The sequence below is a fragment of the Ornithodoros turicata genome, chromosome 9, assembly GCF_037126465.1.
Source record: "Ornithodoros turicata isolate Travis chromosome 9, ASM3712646v1, whole genome shotgun sequence".
Lineage (NCBI taxonomy): Eukaryota > Metazoa > Arthropoda > Arachnida > Ixodida > Argasidae > Ornithodoros > Ornithodoros turicata.
The window spans coordinates 19,780,343-19,803,281 of NC_088209.1; the positions used below are offsets into that span (position 1 = coordinate 19,780,343).

The 22,939-nt window shown below is 46.4% G+C and overlaps 2 protein-coding genes across 4 annotated transcripts; one reads left to right on the top strand and one right to left on the bottom strand.

The window, feature by feature from the left end:
* The first annotated feature begins 2,349 nt into the window (after positions 1-2,349).
* LOC135367791 (uncharacterized) lies at positions 2,350-6,594 on the top strand. 3 transcript variants are annotated; one of them, XM_064600913.1, is made up of 8 exons: positions 2,350-2,594; positions 2,649-2,752; positions 3,048-3,226; positions 3,448-3,784; positions 4,473-4,566; positions 4,669-4,807; positions 6,210-6,363; positions 6,418-6,594. In XM_064600913.1, the coding sequence occupies exons 1-8, from the start codon at positions 2,434-2,436 to the stop codon at positions 6,438-6,440; spliced, it is 1,191 nt and encodes a 396-aa protein (XP_064456983.1). In that variant the 5' UTR covers positions 2,350-2,433; the 3' UTR covers positions 6,441-6,594. The 3 variants fall into 3 exon arrangements, with proteins under 3 accessions (XP_064456983.1, XP_064456984.1, XP_064456985.1); XM_064600914.1 differs by having other exon boundaries at positions 3,051-3,226; XM_064600915.1 differs by having other exon boundaries at positions 3,078-3,226.
* A 2,039-nt stretch (positions 6,595-8,633) lies between these two features.
* Positions 8,634-21,115, bottom strand: LOC135367792 (monocarboxylate transporter 5-like). Its single transcript, XM_064600916.1, has 6 exons — positions 21,075-21,115; positions 15,733-15,996; positions 14,646-14,789; positions 13,511-13,959; positions 11,466-11,973; positions 8,634-9,061 (listed from the first exon to the last, which is right to left on the bottom strand). Exons 2-6 carry the CDS (start codon positions 15,971-15,973, stop codon positions 8,907-8,909), a joined length of 1,497 nt encoding a protein of 498 aa, XP_064456986.1. The 5' UTR covers positions 15,974-15,996; positions 21,075-21,115; the 3' UTR covers positions 8,634-8,906.
* Between the last annotated feature and the right edge of the window lie 1,824 nt (positions 21,116-22,939).

Sequence of the window (22,939 nt, forward strand, 5' to 3'; positions counted from 1 at the left end):
CAATGTTGCATCGTCATCCACACTGAACATTTCATACATGTTGCATTCGTAATATCCCCCAGGTGTTACTTTGCAACATTCCATTGCTGATGTCGAACCTGTACTGGAAGCCTACAGAGCACGCAAATTTTGCATTTAAATTCTCCCAGCCGCCCTGGCAGCTTTATGGGAACAATAGTTGAACAGATTCTGTGAGCTGATGAACGGTTCTGTTCAACATACATTCCCCTAAGGTCGTCAGGGTAACTGGGAGAACTGAAATACAAGATTTGCGTGTTCTGCAAGTCTTCTGGCACAAGCTGAACCCATGACGGTGCCTCCATGTTTTTGGTGTGGTGTTTGCCTCATCTGCTGGAATGAGAAAGTTACCAATACGAGTATCACAGTGTGCCTGTGATAGTGATGGCGATCGTCACTGCCTGTAGGAGCGATGGCAGTTCTACAAACATGTTCGTAGTTGTGTATGCAAACGCCACCTGCTTTTACAAATCGTATTATTAATATGAAGCACGAAATTTAAAGTATCCGTGCAGTTTTTGCCTTGCATATTATATGTCCCGCCACATATGGCGCACGATGTCCCGTAGTCGTCTGCTATTCATGCGATCGTCCTCTACGCAGGTCAGCCGCATTTCTCACTGTGAAATCGGCCTAGAAATGCCTTTTCTGTCCAGCGGATGCTTCATGTAAGCTTAAGGTGCGGTCAACGAAAGGACAGCCAGGCAAATGTGGCTGTGTCTGTCCGTAGGCACGCGAATCCATGAGTCTCACTGAACCGGATATCCTTCGAAAGTGAACGGTCAATCCCGACACTTTTTTTTGGTTTCTGTGTTCCAAGGACGCGTCTTTTAAAGCATAAACTGAATAAACTTACGACATTCCGAGATGTCACATGTGAAACGTCGCAGCGATGTTGCGGAATAATTCTAGACACAACATTTCAGGGAAAACATCATTAGAACGTTTCCATGTGTTGAATTCGTAACGTTTCAGAGGGAACGTTGAGGGTACAGTGGTTTTTTGTTGACAACGTTGCGCTCACATTGTGTACGTTGCGGCAACGTTGCGGCAACTTTTGGTGCTACCTGGGCTCATTCTCAATAACCTTGGCTGTGTTTCCTACGGGAGCGCCGAGCGCGTGTTCAAAGCACTTCCAAGGCTATTAAGAATGAATGCTGGTTAAAAAAAAGGAGAAAACAGAAGGGAAAGGTTAGAACATGAAAGAACTGGTTAGCCATGATGTAGGCTTCTATTCCCAAAAGGAGTCAAACGAACAAACAAACAAAAGGAAGATAAAACTAGCAGAGACACAGAAAATTATGAAGAAATACAGGAACAGACAGCTCCTTCACTAATCGTTGATCAGACAGTCATATTGGAGGTATCAGAGACTGCCCAAGAGATTAGACTCCCGAAGAAATCGTGTCAGCGCAGACATGACTTCAGCGTGCTGAGTAGGGCCAAGTAGCACCGCGAGGGAAAGTCCTCTAGATTGGCCTACATGAGCGAGATGGCGCCGGAGACCCGACCGGTGCTCTGGACCGGTGATCTTCGTACCGCTGGCAGGCAAGGAGTATGTGTGGCACGTCAGCTTCCATATATGACACGTGGGGCGAAGAGGTGATGCATGTTGGCTCATCTTAAAGCGGAGGAGTGGAGTTCGTGCCACATTCAGCCGCAGCCGATGAAGCGAACGGGACTCAGACGAACGCCATAGGTCTCGAGCATGGGCGCCGCCAGAGTTTTTTTTTTTTTTTGGGGGGGGGGTTGGCAGGGCCCCTGGAGATCCAAGGTCGCGTTTGAAAATAGTGCGCTCATTAGTCATAGGTCGCAATGATTATTCTCAGATGTCATAATAGGAACCTCTGAACACCCGCACAGTCCGCAACGTCGGCCTGCAGAAAAAGATATGTGGACAGTGGTAAAGGAGGGGATTGAATGAACGATAAACGTTGAATGAACGACGATCACTGCCCGTGGGGCGCTGCTAACGTTTACCCCTTGGAGCACTTCTTGGAGGATGGGCTCTGGCTCTCTGCCATTCCTGTTGTTCTCATCCCTACGAATGGGTCTCCCATACGCCCTGAAAACCCTAAGATCCTTAATCATTCAGTACATTGAGGGTGAAACGCCCGACTTTTCGGACATTAACGAGGTAGGTCAGTATAGCAAAGACTGTATCGTATGTAGGTCGTTTAACCTGAACGTTGTTCGCTCTCCAAACCTCTACATTTGGAGGCCTTCCTGTCAAATCCTACATTCCCCCATAATCCCCCATAGCCCTGCCCAATCTCCCTTGTGGCCATTGAAGAAGAAGAATCCTTTCGCGTGCTCCGTGCTCTCATTGCTTACAGTTCATGTCCGCAAGCTCACGCTTTGACAGCAATAATCTAAAGTGCGCTACAACGTCCGTACCTTAAGCACGCTGCAACCATGGAAGAACAACCTTCCGATCGACCACAGGCCTCCGTTACTGAACCTCAAACATCAAGTCCAACCCATCCGACACGTTGGACGGCTGCCGTAAAAGACATAACCCTCGAAGAGGCAGCTGAAGTACTGAGTCATGTACAGCCGCCGGGGCATCATGGGAGGTGCGTGAAACGTTTCTTGTTGGCTTTTATGCATGGGTTTTTATTTCGACGCAGTCAACGGGAGAAAGTTCCACAAGTACCACTTCCCCAGCCACAGGTCATCCCGCCGCATGACATCTTCCCAGTACAATCACGCGGCATGCCGACGGTCAAGCCTGGTATGTAATGTATATTTACACTCGCTATTAACTGCAAGAAGATAGATAGCTCACCGCACTCATACACACAGTCGGTGAAGAATCTGGGCCCGTTTGCACGAAGGTTGAGTACGAGTCTCATACTCAATCTCAACAGCCTTTATTGTGCATTGAGCACGCGGTCGCTGCTCTTGCGGGAAGCGTTGGCAAAGCTATTGAGAATGAGTCCGAGTCTCATACTCAACTTTTATGCAAACGGGCCGTGCTCAGTGTCCAAAGAAGGAGCCCTACCAGCCGCGTTGATCTCACTCGCCAGCAGCCCTCGCGGCCTCATCATCAATTCCAGATGCGCCTCAGCGACTTCCGGACTTCCCAGCCTCATCACGGACTCCAGAGATGCCTCAGCAAGTCCCGGTACTCTCCGCCTCGTCACAAGTACTAGAAGCTCCTTTGCCGCCCTTTAGCAACGAAGCGACAACAGCGACGCAGCAGCCTGTGAGTCCATATTAGCGACATAAAGCTCATAGGAACTAACGGGTTAGGCTCTATGGAAAACATTGAGGAATAATTACAGCTTCTAGCTCCTAGATTGCACTTGCTCCCTTTCAGCAAGGCACATCACTTTGGTAGAGACAAAAGCACTGGTTTTGCACGACATGCACTGTAATCCCTGGAATATGCGAAATACTACAGGTTGTCTTATACGTCTTATACAGACTGCACCTCCACTGCCCCAAGGGATCCCTGCGATCGTCACGGTTCTGCCTAGTCCCCCGGAACCTACTCTACCGGGACCTAGTCCTCTCTTTCCCAGTGCCCCAGAATCTACTCTACCGGGACCCAGTCTACCAGAACCACTTCCCCCAGAACCAAGCCCACCGGAACCCAGTCGTTCGCCCCGTCCTCGAAGTCTCGGCCGTAAGGTGGCTCGCCGTATCACCCACCTTGTCTATGCGATGGACACGGGGATCGAAGAGGGACCGCCTTCCGTACGCGCCATTTTCAATGCAGCGCAAGTGACCACTGGTATACATAGAGTATACGTTGCCTTCGGTAGGTAATGTCCTTCTCATTCGCCCCTTAACAAAGGGACTGTTTGCTCTCCAGACATCACCTTGTAGTTTTTTTGATTCCACGGATAGTGTATATTCACTTTTCGCTGACTTGATATTATAATTTAATAATTGTATATCATGCATATTTATGTTTCTTTTTCTTGTAATATTTTCTTTTGTAATAACTGAATATAGCTTATTATCGTCACGAGAAATCATTGGAACGTACACGGTTTGAAATTCCTGCGCGGAGGGACGTATTCTCGACGTTAGTGTGACGACTGCTAGGAAGGTGGGGGGAGGGAGGCGATCCTTCTCACCTAACCTCATCTGTGTGAATGATTCGTTTCGGTCTCGCCCACTGCGGAGAATAAGTGGGGAGGAGGTGTAGGGGAGATGGGCTCGTACGTGACCACCCTGGCGGAATGTAAGGAAGACTCTCCAGATTGCTCCTCACTGTAGGCGTGGATACCTTGCCGTCTCTCATGGCAAAATATATGTAACATACGAGTATGTAATATGTACCTCTATGTATGCATGTACGCATGCGTATGGTGTTGTTCGCCGTAGAACGCACAAGACATTACTTTACGCTGGAGAGTGAGCGCACTGACCGTTTTACGAAATATGACAAAGTACCATGCTTTAGCTATCTCACGGAGTGCTTTTTTTTTTTTTCATATAAGGACTCATCGCATACATAGCAGTGTATTTGGTTATTGGAGCTCGTGCCCAACTGGTCTGCAACGTGACTGGCTTTCTCATCCCGGCCTACTGCTCGTATGTGTTTGTTTTATTCTGGCTATAGCCCCCACGGATTTTACGAAATGTACAGCGTCATACGTGTTTAAAGTAATTTGAAATTTGTTCTCTTGACGGTAGCATTCGTACGATCGAGTACGGCGTCAAAGAGGATGATTGCAAGTGGATCGTCTACTGGATGGTGTTTGCGTCCTTCTCTCTCGTTGATATGTTCTCGGACAAGATACTCAAGTTCCTCCCGATATATTGGCTATTAAAGGTAACGCCAATAAACATAGACGGAACTCCCTGTAGAGGGTTCCATGTGTAGGGGGCAGTACAGTACTATCGGCAATGTGTCAGAGTGGTGCAATGGGCGTGTGCGAACATGTGCGAAAGGAGCCAGGGCAGAGCGTTCACATCTGTTTCGTGACCTAAGGAGAATAGACCTCTACCTGAGAAACGTCATCATGACGTTGGTAGACAGACTGAAACCGAAACAAATCGAATGGGGAGGGCTGGGTTCCACGAATGGGCACTTATTCGCTGCCTTCTATTGAAAAAAAAAAAAAAAGTAGGACCGAAGGTCCCTTTCAGGGACCATCGTAATCCCCTCAAGACCGTGCCTTTCGGGCGCGACCTTGTTCACTCCTAGCTTCGAGCGTAGTTCAGCTCTACCAAATTGGTGGCGCTGTCGAACACTATGACGTCATTTGTTTACAAACTGGGAGAGGTTTATAGCGTGCATTGGAGCGACATCAGCCTCACCCTTTCTGAAGGGGGTTGGAAGGTTTCTGAAGCGCCGTCCTGGCAACCAAAGACTTCTCTGTTGTGCTGTGCGACAGCTGCAGAAATGCTTGTTGTCTCTCGTGCAACCACAACAGTTAAAAAACGAAAGGTTCATCGACGGGGTCGTTCACTGTTCCCTTAACAGATGCGGACGATTGCAGCATTGTTACAAGGCTTATAAGGCAAGAAGGAGCGTTTGGAGTATTCGCAGCATGTCCCTCCGAGAGCAGTGGAGCAACAAATTCTACGTCTTCTATTGTTCAGAAACAGCCGAAAGAAAACCGGATAGAGCTTCTCGTGCCACCGTAATATCGCGCCAACGATAAGGAGTTTTAGTGAATCGTTTTTGCTCTAATGGTATCGCGGGGGACCAATGAGATGGGACAGGGACCCAGAACGGAATCCTCTGGTTGGGCAGTCGCAAAGTCGGACGCAGACTGTCTGCTCAAAACACCGTTTGTTCTACAATAATCAGTCGTGCAATGGGGTCTGTCCCTTCCCGTACCGGTACGGTCACACCTCGAAATGGAATGCAAAGCAAGTGATCAATCCAAAAGCGAGTTTTACTGACCGCTGTTCCCCGTGTCTCGCACTTACCCGAGAATCAACCAACTTTATATGTATGTGCTATAAGGCGAAAACCGACGAAAGTTTTCTACTGCACGGATGAGTGCTTCGGCACTTTCTTTTTAGGTACAGAATGATTATTACTCGCCTTTTTGTATTCTCATATCATCTCAATATGCATTTTTATGCGCTATGCTATACAAACGTATTCAATCAGGATATTCCATCTTTTCCAGGAGACTCTTTTCTAGACGGTGTGTCATAATTGACTCTCAGACTGGAGCTGTCGCTTCAACATTACAAACCCAGAATTTTTTCTATTTCAGTTGATATTCCTCGTATATTGCTTTATTCCTATTGAACACAATGGATCCAAGCTGCTCTATCACTGGATTATTCGTCGGTTCATATTCCATCCGCCTGATTCTGCAGGAATATCGTTATACCCGCTCAGCGCTAGGGCAGACATTCCCATCTACCGTAAGCATCACTGGTATCATTTGACAGGGCCGATAATAGGCGATCTGTTCGCAGGACCGGCGACCATATTGGACTGACAGCATTGGAGGTTGCTGACTAACCGTATACGTGATTACTGGCCACCGATATCGTTGTTCTGCACCGGAGACATTGGACAACAACGAAACTCGGGAACGGTAGTTGGGCGTTGTGGTTCGGCTTTACCGTCGCCATTTTGTGCAGGAAACGCAACTTGTGCAATTTTATTCGCGGTTCATGGTGCTCAATAATAAATATTAAGGGCAGTACTGCCCGAATACAAAAAGAGCCGTCCCCACGCGTCGTACAGAGATGCATCTAGATATGTATACGTCCAATAAGGCTTCTGTAACGGGCTAGTTCTATGGTAATTGGTTCTATTAATTAATTAGTTCTATAGTGATTAGTAACGGGCGAGATTATTCGGGCGGCGAGCTTGTTAATCGTGCACACTCGGGCCCTATTATTATACTAAACTGTTTCTGTGCCGTTTCCATTTGTTGAATGTCTGTGCTCCGCAGGGAAGTGTCATCCCCGTAATCAGAACCTCCAGTGCGAGAAGCATGCAGACCATCATAACACGAACGTAACCTAAAGAACTTAAATGTTACAGCAACGAATTAACCTCGCATGAAACAATGTTTTTGCATTGCCCCCACAGAAAATAGCTGTAGAATGAACTGTTTAAGGCGAGTGAGCCTATATTTGTGTGGGGGCGACACGCCGCATATGCCGCAACGTGTACGACTGGTAGGGCTGCGGATAACTTCGACATTTCTACCACCTGGGGTTCGGATACATTCCTTTCCTATTTTGCATTCGGTGCAAACTTTTAAACGCAGGATGCGTAAACCGCCTTACCTTGTAGGAAACTGCTTTCAAAGAGGTAGCGTCTATAAGGAAGCAACCGTTTGTGCGCTGGGTGGATATATTAAGAAAAAAGAAAGGAAAGGTTAGCCAGGCAAAGAGCCGGCTTGCTATTAAAAAAAAACGCAATGAAAAAAAAAACTGAAAGAAAAAGAAAAAGGAAAAGGAGAGGCAGAAAGAAGAGACACGTGACAACAAAGTGACATGCAGTTCACGAGTGCACGGGCAATAAACGCAGCTGTAGTGATTTGCGGAACTCGCTTCACTTGGGATATTGCAGCTGTAAAGTGTCTCTGCCCTGTGACAAGGCAGGACAACGCAGTCACGTTTTCTAAAACGTGACACAGATATTCCGACTTGCTGTGGCGGTTTCCTCTCTGAAATACAGGTCACTCCAAACTCCACTTTCACACACTTGTTAATCTCATTTTTCAGATGCGTACGTGCAGTTTTTCTATCGGAGGTGCTGCAATTCTCAATGACATGGAGAAACTGCACGAATCTTTTTTGCTTATTCTGTCTTTCTTTTTGTGTGCGTGCGTGTGTGTTTGTATGTTCTGAAAGACAGTGGTTCTCAGTCACTGGGAATTGTCGTCAGAAGGAGGAAGACTAGAATTACGAAAAAAAAAAAAAACACAGGAAAGCAAAGAAAGGAAAAATATATCGGGTAAATGAAGGATAGGGCACGTGCCAGTTGCACCATTTCCACCTACCTGAAGCATCCACCTTCCGTATAGAACATACTTGAGGCTACCAGGTATCACTGAAGGCTTCCAGACAACTGAAGTTCTTTCGCGGTCGCTTCTTAGATTCCGCGTTTCCGGCATTCATTCCTGGGAAGATTCGGCGGGTGTTTCTCGGCATTTATATGTTTTGTCAAATTCGGATATTTTCGGCATTTTAGAACGTTTGCCAAAAACAGATGCTGGAAAGTCGGCAGCTATAATCCCTAAGGGCAAGGACGATGGAGGAGAACAGCTTGGTAGGAAGACATTGAGGATTTTTTTTTTCCTTTCCTTTGTTGCAGGGTTCCATGTGTACTTTAACCCACTGATCAAAATGTTAACAGAGGAAGGTTTTTCCTCGAACTAGAGGCTAGCAGCTCCGCAGGGCGGTATTCACCATATTCCACCTCGAAACGAGGTGAAGAAAACGAAAATGAGATGCTCCGGCATTTTCGTATGTAGCACCATATGCAAGAGTATAATTCAGAGTTTTTTGGAACATGCCTAATTTTCAAAAAATCTTCGGCGAGTGTTTTTCAGCATTTTTCGGCAATTGCCGAAAACGCGAAAGCCTACTTATCACGCAGTCAGGGTCGTCACTTCTATTTCGATTGTGGTCTCGCTTTACTGTGGGTCGATTTTCTGCACTATTCGTACGAATCTGTTGTTAAACTTTATTCCTGTTCGTTGAGTTCAACAATAAATATTAATTTGAACACCCTAAAATATAAAGGCTTTGCGGTTCCTCAGCTTATGGTGGTACAAATAAAGTCTTAATTCATGATGAACTCCTCCTATTTCTGCAGCATTTGACCTTCGGAATCAGGCGTGGTTGGGCCTGTCAGTCACCGGGGTCGCGTCTGGTAGGAGTAATGACTCATTCCCAGGTACTTTACGCAAGCTCAGATGAAAGTCCTTCTCCATTCACAACGTTCAGTCTCTAAATGGCGCTGTTATCACTAGCTTGTCTCGGCGGCGTTTCCACTTGTTAAGTGTTACCGTGCTCCAGGAAACTGTCATGGCTATGGCCAGAACAGCCAGTGCGAGAAACAGACCGTCATAACAGCCAAGCTCATCACGGACATAACCTGGAAAGAAAAAAACAAACGAAACTTTGGAAGAATAAACCTCGAAACAGTGGCAATAAAGGCAATCTACATGCCGACCCGCTAAGACTAAAGTTCTTGTAGAACAGACAATTAATGTTGCATATATACTTCTGCTGTCGAGGCTGGATTATGACAAACGTTCAATTGAACGCCTGCTCGATACATGAATTCAGTTTATTCTTGTTTTAAGTCAGCAAAATGTTACAAAACATGATTGTCTCTAAGATATTCTATTACAAATTGATCATTTTAAATACCATCGCGACTTCCATATCCCACGGACATGGAAACTCTGCAGCAATTACGTTGACGAGTTCCTAATGCGTTAGCATTAGAAGCCCTGTTTCGAAGAGAAGCCATCGTCGCAGCGGGGTGACCGAGGTGTCCGTCTACAGCGCGGCACGTGACGGAGAATAGCGAATCAGGCTGCGCTCCGCAAGCTGGTTCGCTATTCTCCGTCATGTAGAAGCTCGGAGCGGTGGCAGCTCGGAGCTTGAGTGTCACGTCGAGACTGGGAGGTACCCGGGTTCGAATCCCGGTGCCGGCTGTGCTGTCTGGGGTTTTTCCTGGGTTTTCCTCAGACGCTTTCAGACACATGTCGGCACAGTTCCTTTAGAAGTCGGCCCAGGACGCACATTCCCCCAGGGCGTGAGTCGTGACGTTGCCCACATACGTGAGGCCGACAACGGCAAGCCCTATCACCACCACCACCACCACCACCACCATCGGAGCTTGAGGCAAGGGTATGAAACTCGAGAGTTCCTTTGCGGAATAAAGTGAGGCGCTGCCAGCTTTTCAATGTAAAAACGACTCATTCAAGATAGGTCCCCAACTGCGGTATAGTACAGCTTACTACATACTTGTCTGATGTCGACAGCTTGCGGTTTATCCTGTCCAAAATCTACAGGTGCTGCAGGAAAGTCTCTTCCGACTAATAGACCTCTCCCTGTTTGTATACAAATGACGACATAGTGTTCGAGAGCGCCACCAATTTGGTAGAGTTGAACTACGCTCAAAGCTAGGGGCGAACAAGGTCGCGCCCGAAAGACACGGTCTTGAGGGGATTATGATGGTCCCTGAAAGTAACGCGACCTTCGGTCCTACTTTTCTTTCAATGGGAGGCAGCGAACAAGTGCTCATTCGTGGAAACCAGCCCTCCCCTTCCGATTTGTTTTGGGTGGCAATCTGTCTACCAACGTCATGATGACGTTTCTCGGGTAGAGGTCTATATAGACACGTACGGCATGCTACTCCTTTATTAGTCGAAATAAACAGCCTTGCAACGCCTGGAGATTCCAGGCCGAATAAACCTCAAGCTGTCGATTCCAGACAAGTGTGTCGCAAGCTGTACTTCGGTTGTCTGTTTGATGAACATTGCACGTGAATCAATATTTTTGCATTGCTCTCAGAGCAAAAGTAGCCTTTAGTGTATGCCTCATGATTTTGATCGTGATTATGATAATGCTTTGGTTCTTTCTATGGCTAATGGCGTGGCCTCTTTGAAGGGTTATACACAGGGTGTATCACCTAACGTGATAAGAAATTCTACCTGGCGACGTACTCGTCGGAAGATTGTAGGTCTTTCGGCAGTTACCTTCTGGAAACTTTTGCCGCCATTCAGGAAGGGTTTGGACAATCTTTAATTGCGGGAAATTTATTTTTGTCAATTGAACTTTGATAATTGCCAAGCGAACTTCACTTTTTTTAAACAGAAATATGAAGTCCTACACGGATAACTGCACACCCAACAAAGACTATGCACAGTATCGCAACAGGAATAATAATAAAAAAAAGTAAAAATCAAGCTTTAGCCCCGCCTGCTTGATTTTCGCAAAGAATCGCGCGCGAAATGTGCGCCTAGAGGAGGAGGTGTTCCCGCCTTCATTTGTTTTGCCTTCTCTGTAATAAGACGATTGTTTTTTTTTTTCTTTGTGGTCGTACGGTTGTCACCAGCATCAAGGTCAAAGCGGGAGAAAGAAAGGTAAAACAAGGGGCGGGAACACTTCTTCGTTTCCACGCACCTTCCGTGCGCTCTTCTTTGCGACAATCAAGCAGGCGGGGCTAAAGCGGAATTTTTACTATTTTTTTTAAAACTATTTCTGTTGCGACACTGTGCATAGTTTTTGCTGAGTCTTTGGTTACCCGTGGAGGACTTCATATTTCTGTAAAAAAAAGTGAGGTTCGCTTGGCAATTTTCAAAGTTAAATTGAAAAACAAGTTTCCTTCAATTAAAAATTGTCCAAAGCCTTCCTCAGTGATGGTAAAAGTTTCCAGAAGGTAATTGCCGGAACTCCCACAATCCTCCGGCGAGTATATACGTCACCAATTAGAATTTTTTATCACTTTAGGTGGAACACCCTGTATGTGCAGCACAGAGACTTACCTATCAACGGAGTCCTGCACAAGAACGGTACGAAGCACGAGGTGCTCATGATTGCGAATCCGAGCGGTAGCAGGGACGCACGAAATCTCTCAGACACGACGACGAACAGGAGAAAGGCTCTTGTCCCATGTCCCCAGCCAATCAGGAAGCTGCTGACCAGAAGCCAAGCGTAACTGGTCTTCAGCAAGACCATGAGCACGAGGCTCACTGCTGGGAGGAAGAAGCTGACGCTGATGACAGTCTCCTTCATCAAGTAACCCCTGTCGACGACTGGACCAATGGTCAGGCTGGCCACCGTCCAACCAACTCCCATGATGATTACGAGCATAGCTGCGCCGTACCGTGTGATACCGTTGTCGTGGGCGAAGTCAACGAGGATGAGGGATAAGGTGAAAATGATGAACGTGCTGCATATGTTGGACAGGCAAGTGTGAATGAAGAAAGCGCGGACGAAGGGCCTGACTTGGGAAAGGACAGAGCGTTTCTTTTCCGGTGCCTTTAATGTTAGCTGAAACACACAGAAAACATAGTCATGAATAAATACATTACGTCACTGTGATTTAAAGTGTCACTACAGAAAGGGGGGCGGGAAAGAGAAACACTATCAAGGAGCCAGCGAAGAGGGAATCACACACGTAACATGAAAAAAGGGTTAGGAGCAACTAAGATTTATTTGAACAAGAACTTTCGTGCAAGAGATTGCACTTCTTCAGGTAGTTCAAGGATTGCACTTCTTCACCACCTGAAGAAGTGCAGTCTCTTGCACGGAAGTTCTTGTTCAAATAAATCTTAGTTGCTCCTAACCGTTTTTCATGTTACGTGTGTCACTACAGACCATAAATCAACCTGGTTGAAAGACTCAGTACGCGAATCATAGATGCCGCCAGTGTACATTATTTTCCACTAATTTCCACTAATTTTCGAAGGACTCGCAGAACTTAATGGTTTCGGATTCTCCAAAAGCATAGGTGACGTCATCGACAGTCGTGACGTCCGTCACCTAGCAACAGCCAACACCACCTGGATAGAGAAAGGCTGCTTACTCGCCAACGTGACGTAACAACTAATAGTCAGCCAATCACGAACGTGCTTTCAGCGGTCGTGGCCACGAAGACAAACGACCGTCGTCTGTGAGTAGTGATTGAACGTCTCCGCGTACTGAGTGGAAACTTGGAAATGGAGGGCAAAACGCTTCCATATCTTTCTCAAAACTGATTTTCTGGAAAACGTGTTGAATTTTCTGTCTACTCAGGTCTACATGTTCCAAGTTAGCTGCAATCATTTGCTGGTTCTTGAATTCGCCGAACGCTGGCGAACGGCGAATCGCTGTAGAAGAGAATTCTGACTTTATACGCTTACGTACAGGAGTGAGAGGAAGCACTAAGCATGCCTTCGGTATGTAGATGGCGTTGCCTAATCGCGTTCTATTATCACGCGCACATGCATTAGCCGCTAGCCTAGCCAAGCAAGCAATAGCCGCAATAGTCAAACTCTAATACGTATTAAAGGGGCCCTAAAGTGCACGAGTTTCTCCTCGTGGAATGAAATTAAGATGCAGTTACCTTGACAATAACACAAACGGAACGGTATTTATGCTTTGCATCGTTCGTGATTTAAACACGTATAGCCTAGGAATCCGACGACGCCAAATTTAGTTCGAAGTGGCAGAGGGTGTGTTTTGTGTATAGGGTTTATTCACATGACGTGATCCGCAGGACAGCGCCGCTGCAGCTAGCAAACTTGCGACCATAACGTAGGTCTGTAGGTTGACTGCACAGGCGTTCACATACATCGCAACGCATTCACCGTATACATATGATGTTTCAAAGTTACTGTACTATGTGAACAATATTTGTACCACAATTCAAGTAATGTCCATGTTTTCCACGTTAACAGTTCTCTAAGTACCACATGGCAGTGAAGGAAAACTGGAACCAAACTTCGAAGAACATATATCATGGCGGCGGTTTCGCCTTTGCGAAGTTAATGACCTCTGGAGGGGTGACGTCACTGAATAAACGTTACAGTGACCGTTGGAAATTTACCTGAGCATTATGGTAGTTTTCTGCCGCGCAGTAATGAACGCCTTTGCCAAATTCTTCGTGGCTGAGCTGCGGGCTGGAGCAGGACAAATTCGTCGACGGGTAGAACTTGTCGAAGCCATTTTGTAGCACGACATCGGAGGAAGGAGTCTTGACTAAGTTGGAACAAGGAGTGGTCGAAACGTCGCTACGGTCTGGGCTCACTTCGTTCTTCCATGGAGCACCGGAAAGAGGGATGCAGCAGACAAACTGGTTCAGACTTATCGCCCCGAGCATAAGCAACGTCGTTGAGAACCCAAAGTGGGAAATGAGGAAAGCGGTTAAAGGTGGATACACGATGCCGGTCAAGCTGAGGGTGACGGACATCATGCCCATAGCTGTTGCGCGATATTTCACAAAATACTGAGATATCAAGCTGCCAGGTACGACGCCCACGACTGCTGCGCCGAACCCTGAAATGATAAGTTAGATTTGATTAGAACTAGGTAGAAGGAAAAAAAAAAAAAAGAATGGAAACGTAGGTCGCACTGGTGCGACCAGCTGTTCCATGACGCTTGGTGTGTGAAAGCATTGACTGGTTGAACGATTGGTGATAAGAAGGCGTAAAATTTTCACATGAAATAAAATAAAGCAATAAACACACACACACAAACTCTCTCTAAAATTTAAAAGAACTCTCAATTTTTCATTCCATATCTTCTCCGTTTGTTTCTTTCGTGAGACCACCTGCGTCTTCACGTTCTTACGGTGCACTGGTCACCTTTGTACTCCGCGCCTGTATCCTCGTTCTCGCTTCCTGTGTAAATCCCTTGGGCTTGCGTTATGTTGCGCTTCTGATACCTACCCCTGCTTTTGTATTTATGTTCTTTTGATTTTTACCCGTATTTGTATCCTTTCCATCACCCTGCTACCTTACGACTCTACTGCTACCCTCTCGTGCTAAAACTCCCCCGTCTACTGTATATAAGTGCCTGTACCATGTTCATATGTTTGCAACCTCAAGATGTGCAGTCTCGTGCACGAACGTCCTCGTTTACCATGTGTAAATAAATAAGTTGCTCCTGCCGTTTAATGTCACTCTTTGATTGATAATAGTTTAACGAGGGTGACGATGGCTTTCGTGTAGTGTCCTATTTACCGTGAATTGGTCCAAAGACGAATATCAGGAGGTTGACGTCCGTGATGAAGTACCCCACCATTAGCGAGGCCGATGAAATAGTGGCTCCTAGAAGCAGGAGTGCTTTTTCACGGAGCCATTTGGACAGGATCGCGTACACCATACCTGATAAGGAACAAACGAAGTAAATCGAAAACAAATAATTAGATAAGTCAACAACAGCTATTCCAGTGCCTTCGCGGGACATGGCAGAGGAAATACTATACCTAATTTACTCTCGGTAGGTCTTCATTTCAGACGCGAAAAATGAAAGGTGCAGCTATATAAGCAGCAATATAAAAGGAACGAGATTTATCCGTTGCGTGGTGCGTGATTTAAGCGGGAAGAAAACCACAATTTCCGCTTTCCTTCTCGTTCTCTCTCTCCTTCTCGTGCGACATGGCGGTGGGGCCTTCTATTGATTCTCGCAAATCTGTTTCCTGCGATGAGACGGGCACCGCAGTGCCGCAGGGAAACTGTAAATTGCGGTTTCCTTCGCGCTTAAGTCAAGAACTACTCAAAGGATGAATACCGTTCCGTTTGTGTTGATGTCAAGGTAACTGCATCTTAATTTCATCCCACGACGAGAAACTCCTTGCACTTTAGTGCCCCTTTAATCCGTATTAGAGTTACGGCTATTGCTCGCTTTGCTATGTTAGCGGCTAATGTATGTCCACGTGATAATAGAACGCGTTTAGGTCTGTTACAGTGACGCTTTCTGTAATGTCTTACATCATTGTTAGCCGCATAAGGGGGGACGTAGTCAGGAGGTGTCTGCCAGTTTGGTCGAACGCCGTTTCGTCGACGCCTGACCAAGGTTAGGTCAGGGGAGCCTCTTACGTATTTCACACATTTTGGGAGACTGACCAATGTTAGGCCAGAGCCTTTTACGTATTTCACACGTTCCCTCAAGAAAAACCGGCGGCCACCGATTCGATGAAACGGCGTTTGATGAATCGGCGTTCGATGAAACGTCCATTTTCGACGAAATGGTGTTCGATGAAATGTCACGGAACCCTTACGTCATTGTTAGTCGCATAAGTGGGGATCGACGTCGTCAGAAACTTACTTCCTAAGAAATAGGCGCACATCATAGCAGTGAATGGGGCGGATGCATCTTCTCTCGGTATGCCGAACTCCCTGATGAGACCGACGTAGAGCACAGGTGTCGATGCGATACCGGCCCAGCCGAAGAGAACATACGTAGAGCAGAAGAACTCCAGGTACCAGGCTCGAGCGGAGTCCGGCCCCTCTCCTTTGCGAGCCTTTTTCTCTGTCTGCCTCGGAGACACTGGCCGCACGACCGCCATGATGGAAAGGCCTTAAAGGGGTTCTGAAACAATTTTCAAAATTTTGAAGAAATCACCTGCATATCGATCTATGGGTGCCGAACGTAAGCTGTTGTAAAGAGGGAGACTGCCGTCGGACCGGTTTCGGCACAGTGACCCTCGGGAACTTCAGGCAAGCGCGCACACCTTAAACGTCACTTCCTGTTCGTCTGCCAATGTCTCTCAGCGTTGTTCGGCGCCACCGTCTACGGTGGCTTGAAAAATATGCCGTTCGAAATATATGCGAAAACAATATGCAAAAAAAGAAAGAAAGAAAGAGACGTTCAAGTGATGAATGTGGGACTTTGCATGTCGGCTCATTAGACTACAGTGTATGAAACGATGCCATATATTTAGTGGGTTGCATTTGGTTTCTCAACCCCTTTAAACAAAATGTCGTATCGACTTGTTGGGAATGTTTGTTCTGCAGGTAGCATGATTTTACATACGTTCTTAACGTGCGTGCTATGGTTGTTGGTTCTTCCGGCATTGCCCTGCAACTTCCGTCACACTTTAGACGTAGCACCAACACGCGCCGCTATTTCAGGAGATATACATTGGAAACGGCGGCGTTCGGCTGTGGTGTTCTTATGTAGCCGTGCTGTGGCTTTAAAATGTAGGGAGCGGGAAATAGCGAATACTAGGACGGTTTTATGTACAAGTGAAGACGAAGCACATTGTGCACCTATCAAGGCAGGCAACTAGAGAGAGCCAGAGAGAGCATGAGTGAGTGTAAATAGAAAAATATGGGAAAATTGGCTCCATCTGCTTTGAGCAAACATCCATGCGGTTTCGCGTATTTGAGTGCTTCATATGGAGTGATAAGTCTCATATCAGGAACCATAGATATTTCGAGCGCATATTGGCCGTTCTTCAAGAAGCACCCCCCCTCTCTTCGGAATATCCGCGGATCTTAGCATATGTCCTATCTCTCCGTCATCAGATTACGTATAGTTTGATTGTTGGCAAACGCTTAAGGCGGACTCACTTCTTAAGAAAGTCTATGGGGGATTTTTGTTCGCAGGGTTCTCGTAAACCTCGCTAAATTTCTACACGGAACAGGTACAGGCATGTTCCCCTCTAGTTTACCTAGGGAATGGCATATTTTTGAAGGCCTAACAAGATCCACTGATTTTTGGTGAATTAAAGTTTGTCAAATTTTCAATACATGGGAGTCTATGGGAGATGCAACAAAATCGCATCTCTCGGCCCGCCCGGCCGCGATATTTGGGCCAAAATGATTTCATTCCCTTCAGTAAGAGTTCTGGAGTTGATTGCAACCAACAAATTCAAAAAGCTTACTGCAGTTTTCCAGATCCCTGCGAATGAAAATAACGGCTTTGTCGTTTTCTAGCATGCTCTGCACGCTCGCGCCGGTTACATTACCTCCTTAAAGCGTGCGAGGAAAACAAAGCGAAAAAAAAAAAAAACAATTTTTCAACTGTGCAGCCAACTCTCTTCGAAAGCGAACGCTAACTAGATGGCGTGAGTCTGTCTTAAATGGCATGTCTTGGGTGTATAATATTGCGTTACTAGGAGTCGCAGCTGAATGTTGGTATAGAAGCTTTGTGAAGGTGTACCTATAGGTGTGGTGTACAGATTGTGCAACAGATTGTTGATTTGTTCCAGTGCCGTTGAACGCGAACATATGCTGTAATTTTTAAAGGGAACGAAAAAGCAGTGTGCAATTTGTTGTTCTACAGGGCGTTTCTTTGTAGCTGCAACAAATTTTCATAAAAAGGAGAGTTGCCGTAGGATGCTTTTACTTTTGTCATTCGATTACTCCACGGGGCTGCTTTAGGAAACCGTATTTTTTCTCAATTCGGGGGCTAATTAACATATATATTTTAATCAACTTTTTAATTGTTGATTTTAGGGACCACATTGCAATTGCGATATTAAAGCCTGATGTCCACATGATGCGCTAGAAACCACCGATGAAGGACAAAAGTAATCGCAGCGCGCGCTACGGACCTAACTATTGGAACCCCACTTTTCATGAAAATTGGAACTGCGGACTGTTCGGGTGTTTAGAGGTTCATATTAGGACATCAGGGAATAATAACGACGACCTGTATTTCTAAAGAGGCACAATTTTCACAAGTGACCTTGGAGCTACGGCGGGTGAGGGGGGGGGGGGGGGAGACAACCCCTTGACTTCTTCTCGGTACGCCCATGGCCCATAGCGTCAAGAGTCACTGCGCGGAGTGCGGAGTGAATGAATCGCAGTACAACGTTGCGTTCCGATTTCTAGTAATCGAAAAATGCAATCATGCTGCAGCTGTTTAGTGCTACGTGAACAAAAGTGACAGCAGTTCGTGCAACAGCAAACCACAGCAATGGGAACACCCACTGGGAAACCCAAAAACGGAATATCTCGCTCTCACCCACGCTTCTCGCCTGCCTTTCTCGTGTGTGGTTTGCCGGGGAAACGGTACGACTTCGCTGCAGGAATCCGACCCCACGCGTTCTTCGAGCTGCTAGAGCAGTTTACAATACAACAGTATTGTTTACCCGACTGTGTTTTCTTTGGCAGAGATGTCATCGCAGTACAGCGGAACGGCGCGAAGTACGACAAACGCGATGTACGGCAGCTGTGCAGCAGGGCCCTGATCGGCGCTGCGGTCGCCGACCGATATTTTAGTGGAAACAGGCCTATGAACGAGTGAACACGCCCGCTTCCGCTTGCCGCTGGAGCGTCGCAGCGAGGAGAAAATACACCGCTCGCACGTTTCGTATAAAACTTTTGTCCAGACCTTAGATGGGTAGAAATCCAGCGAACCGGTAGAGATGTAGGAAGGAAGTTGCCTCAGGACAGAAGCCGCCGATATTTCGAACAGAGACTGTTCTTCTTCTGGGCACCGTCCTCATCATTGGCATGGTATTTAAAACAGAAGCCGCCGATATTTCGAACCATATCTTTAAATACCATGCCAATGATGAGGACGGTGCCCAGAAGAAGAACAGTCTCTGTTCGAAATATCGGCGGCTTCTGTCCTGAGGCAACTCCCTTTGTCCAGACTTGTACTCATGGGACCTTTACTGTGATCTAGAAGACCTGGGGCACATCGTTCGGAGGTACCCCGAAATGCCACCGTTAACAATCCACCGTTTAGAATCCCATATATGTTCAAAATCCCAAGCGGCGCTGGCGTAACGTTGCACGCGTGCCCAACTGTGGGGAGCTCCCCAACGGCGTGGTGAACTGTCAAAAAACACCTAAACAAACCTTACCTCTGAAAAGTAACCTAACCTAACCAAATTCTAACAATTTTGGCTGCTGTGATGTGGCCGCCACGCTAAGCCTAACGGTCGCCAAAAAACCTGGTTTTTATTCACGACAATGACTTCTATACTGACGTCAGAATAACGCAATACTGCGAGGTTTTTCAGTAATATGTAGTATTCGACACTATCATTCCGCCATCCTTCATATTAAAGCTTTAATTTAGAAGTCTGGGATTTTGAACGTCTGGGATTCTAAACAGTGGATTCTTAACGGTGGAATATCGTGGCGTCCCCCTTCGTTCTTAGTAGACCTCTCCCTGTTTATAAACAAATGACGTCATAGTGCTCGACAGCTCCACCAATACGCTGTGCAAGTGCGTCTCTGCGCATGAGAGGAGGCAGTGAGAGGGAACAGGGAGGGCGCCGCCGTAGCCAATGGGGCTTCCCGAGTGGAGTAACCGGGAGAGGAGATATGCGCAGAACGCTCGGTTACTTGCAGATAGGGGCGAACAAGGTTGCGCCCGAAGGCAACGATCTTGAGTTCCCTGAAAGGGACGCGACCTGCGGTCCTGTGCTTTTCTTTTAATAGGAGGCAGCGAACAAGTGTCCATTCGTGGAACCCAGCCCTCCTCTTCCGATTTGTTTCGGTTTCAGTCTGTGTACCAACGTCATGACGACGTTTTGTCGGGTAGAGGTCTACTGCCCGCACTGCCAACACCTCCGGTCAACACTTTCAGTTTCTCTAAATCAGCTAAACTCTCGACCCCTCCCGTGTCCAAGTTATTTGGTCCATGGCCAAATCCAGCCAATCAATGCGCTGCCCTAAATGCACTTCTAAAGTTTTTGTGCGCCGTAGGACTTCGGTCTTCCCTATGGATTGACTCACTATTCCATTTCACCACATTACCCGCCAGCATTGGGGGTACAGTATCGCCCCTAGCGATGAAGCGCCCAACTCACCATCAGTCGAATAAAGTCGTTATGACAGAGGTTCTAAGAATGGACGAACTCCCGCAGTGCTTCTCGCATGACGCAGCTAAATTTTAATTTGACAACGTCCTTTATCTTATGGTTTCTGTACCTACTGAGACGTGCTTGCGTGATTAGTAGAAACTAGCTATTAACGATTTTCAGTAGAAGAAACGTACTATACAAAAAGTGAATGATGCAGGGAGTCAAAACCAAGATCAAGAATGTGACGCGGAATATTTCGGAACAACAGTTACTATAAATGAGTGAAAGAACACGACGATACCATGCTTTCGGAGGTATTATGCATTCATCGCCCAAAACAAAAGTTGATTGACCTTCCTGTAGAGTAAGGAGCCCCATTATACTACAGTGTGGGTGCTATAAAAGGTCAGGCACATTGGATTGAATTACTTTTCGTCAGGTAGTTGGAATTGCCGGGCAGCTAGATAAAAAGTAGCTTAGCTAGTAGTAGCAATTGCAACTAAGTTCAACTAAGTTGAACTACTGCGCATCACTGCTGTTTCTACAGTTCCCTACTGTTTCCTTCTTCTTCTTCTTCATTTTATTTATCTACTTATTTGTTGTTAAAAAAGAGGGAAACAATACTCATGTGTGGCAGCGGACATTGAAAACAAAGGCAGTCGCCTACAAAATTTGTACTATCATGACCAGTCATGTGCACCCTGGGTATACCGCCGAAGCCACTCCTTTTCTTTTTATTTCTTCATCGTTACGTTCCGTGCAAATTTTTGACCTGCACCAAGCAGCACAACATCTCGGCCAAATATTGGTTCAATATTGGGCCGGTATTGCCAATATGGGGCCAATATTGGGCCCAGATGTTGTGCTGTTTGGGGCAGTACGTAAAAAAAAAACGACTTACCTTGCAGGCCGCTGCTTTCGAAGAGATAGCGTTTACGAAAGCAGTAGCCGTACACGGACAATAAACATGACTTCGTCATATGCGGAGCTTGCTTCACTTCGGATATTGCGGCTGTAAAGTGAGCAGCAGTCTCTCATCTTGTCGCAAAGCACTACAGCGTAATCTCGTTCACTTATACACATCTGAAACATGGCACATGAAGCAGGTCGGTTTCGCCGTCGGTGTTTTAGTTTCTTCAGAAACGCAGGTGATGCACATAAGGCTCTATCCCTTTCTTTTACGTGGAACTATTTTACACGTTTTTAGCTTGCTTCCAAAAATTTGCGAATTTAATATCTCACGCGAAAAGGAATACATCTTATTATAAGGGACATATCAGTTCACCAGTTGTCAGGTCTTCCTTTTTTTTACATTCATACTTAAAACTCAAGTCAACGTTCAACATTTCTCCGTGAAGATGAGCCGCCGCCGGGCATAGGTGGGGGAGTTACTTTTATTTTGTAGTGCACTACCGTTACTCACTACTTTTTTAAAAAGTAACGCGTTACGTTAATCGTTACTGTTGCGGTAGTAGGTAACGCGTTACTAACGCCGTTACTTCTGATAAGAATTGCCGTTACTTTTGCATTACTTCAGCAGTTGTCCTTATAACATGTACCATTTGTGGTTGAGTCACATAAGTGCATTCCACAAATGAATACAAACAATGTTTGGCACAAACAAGGGTCACGCATGAACACAACTTACATGTACGATCTATTGCAGGGCGCAAGTAGTTGATGTTCGAAATTTTCATCTGTGAATTTCTCACGTCTGGCAGAGAGGACGCCTAATGACCAGTGAGTGCTCCTTGTCAAGGCTGATAGGGACGGTGACCTTTTATCTCACACAGTACAAACCCAAACAGCCAATCCCCTGGTACTTTCTTACTTGTTCAGAGGGTAGAGGCTATTTTTCTGCCGCTTTTGTCCCGTTCTTCCGAAAAATACAGGGGGAGGAGGAATCGTTTATATGAAGAAATAAAAAATAAAAAAGAAATAGAGAGGGCGGTCTGCGTGGATGCCGAGAAATATATTTCTCGGCATGCAGACCGCCCTCTCTATTTTTTTTTAATTTCACTATCACAAAAAAGCGTGCAAAGGGTGGTAAAAGCAATTATCATATGTCAAAATTGCTACAAAGAGGCGTACGCCCCCCTCGCTCACCGAATCAGAAGCGGTAACCCTATCATTCGTGGCAGAGAGTGAGGTACACTCTTTGAAATGAACTTCGCCACATAGCACGCTCCTAGCCAACCATCATCCCGAATGACAACGTTCTCGCCCTAGATTTGTTGAAAACGGGAGGAGGAGCCTATTTTGTGCCTATTATGCACGGCACAAAAAAGGCTCCTTGAAAAACACAGACACGTCTCATAAATTTAAGAAGTTCTTTCTCGAACGGTTATCCTTCTGTGTGAATGAAGGAACGAAGAACTCGAAGAAAACACAAGGAATGCTTTATTCACACTATAACTGTGGTGCGGGGATCGACGCTCCACCAGGCAGCGCTCTGGACAGCCTTCACCTTCTGTTCGCCTTCCATGATTAAATCTCCTCGATGCACTCATATGACATAACGAGACTCGGTCACGTTTTCACGCTCTGGCCGAGGGACGTCAGGCTTCTTCTCTTTATTAGGTGAAGGATCCACAGAAGTCACGGCTCCATCTTGGCCGAACACAAGGCGCACGAACTGACTTAAGTTCCTGGAGCCATCCAGGATCTGGTTTGTGATAGGCTGTTGCCTGTTCCGTGCAGCCAGCTCGTCGAAGAACTTCCTGAGGTTTGTGGGTGTCGAAGCTAGTTGAGATGCTAACTGAAACC

What these genes read in the sequence shown, in the direction of transcription:
- LOC135367792 (XM_064600916.1), bottom strand. Translation starts at nt 15,973, where the DNA reads ATGGCGGTCGTGCGGCCAGTGTCTCCGAGGCAGACAGAGAAAAAGGCT. An exon ending in GTGCGCCTATTTCTTAGGAA is followed by an intron (nt 14,790 to 15,732) that starts GTAAGTTTCTGA and finishes GTTCCTTATCAG; the next exon opens with GTATGGTGTACGCGATCCTG. An exon ending in CGTCTTTGGACCAATTCACG is followed by an intron (nt 13,960 to 14,645) that starts GTAAATAGGACA and finishes TTATCATTTCAG; the next exon opens with GGTTCGGCGCAGCAGTCGTG.
- LOC135367791 (XM_064600913.1), top strand. Translation starts at nt 2,434, where the DNA reads ATGGAAGAACAACCTTCCGATCGACCACAGGCCTCCGTTACTGAACCT. An exon ending in CCGCCGGGGCATCATGGGAG is followed by an intron (nt 2,595 to 2,648) that starts GTGCGTGAAACG and finishes ATTTCGACGCAG; the next exon opens with TCAACGGGAGAAAGTTCCAC. An exon ending in CAACAGCGACGCAGCAGCCT is followed by an intron (nt 3,227 to 3,447) that starts GTGAGTCCATAT and finishes CGTCTTATACAG; the next exon opens with ACTGCACCTCCACTGCCCCA.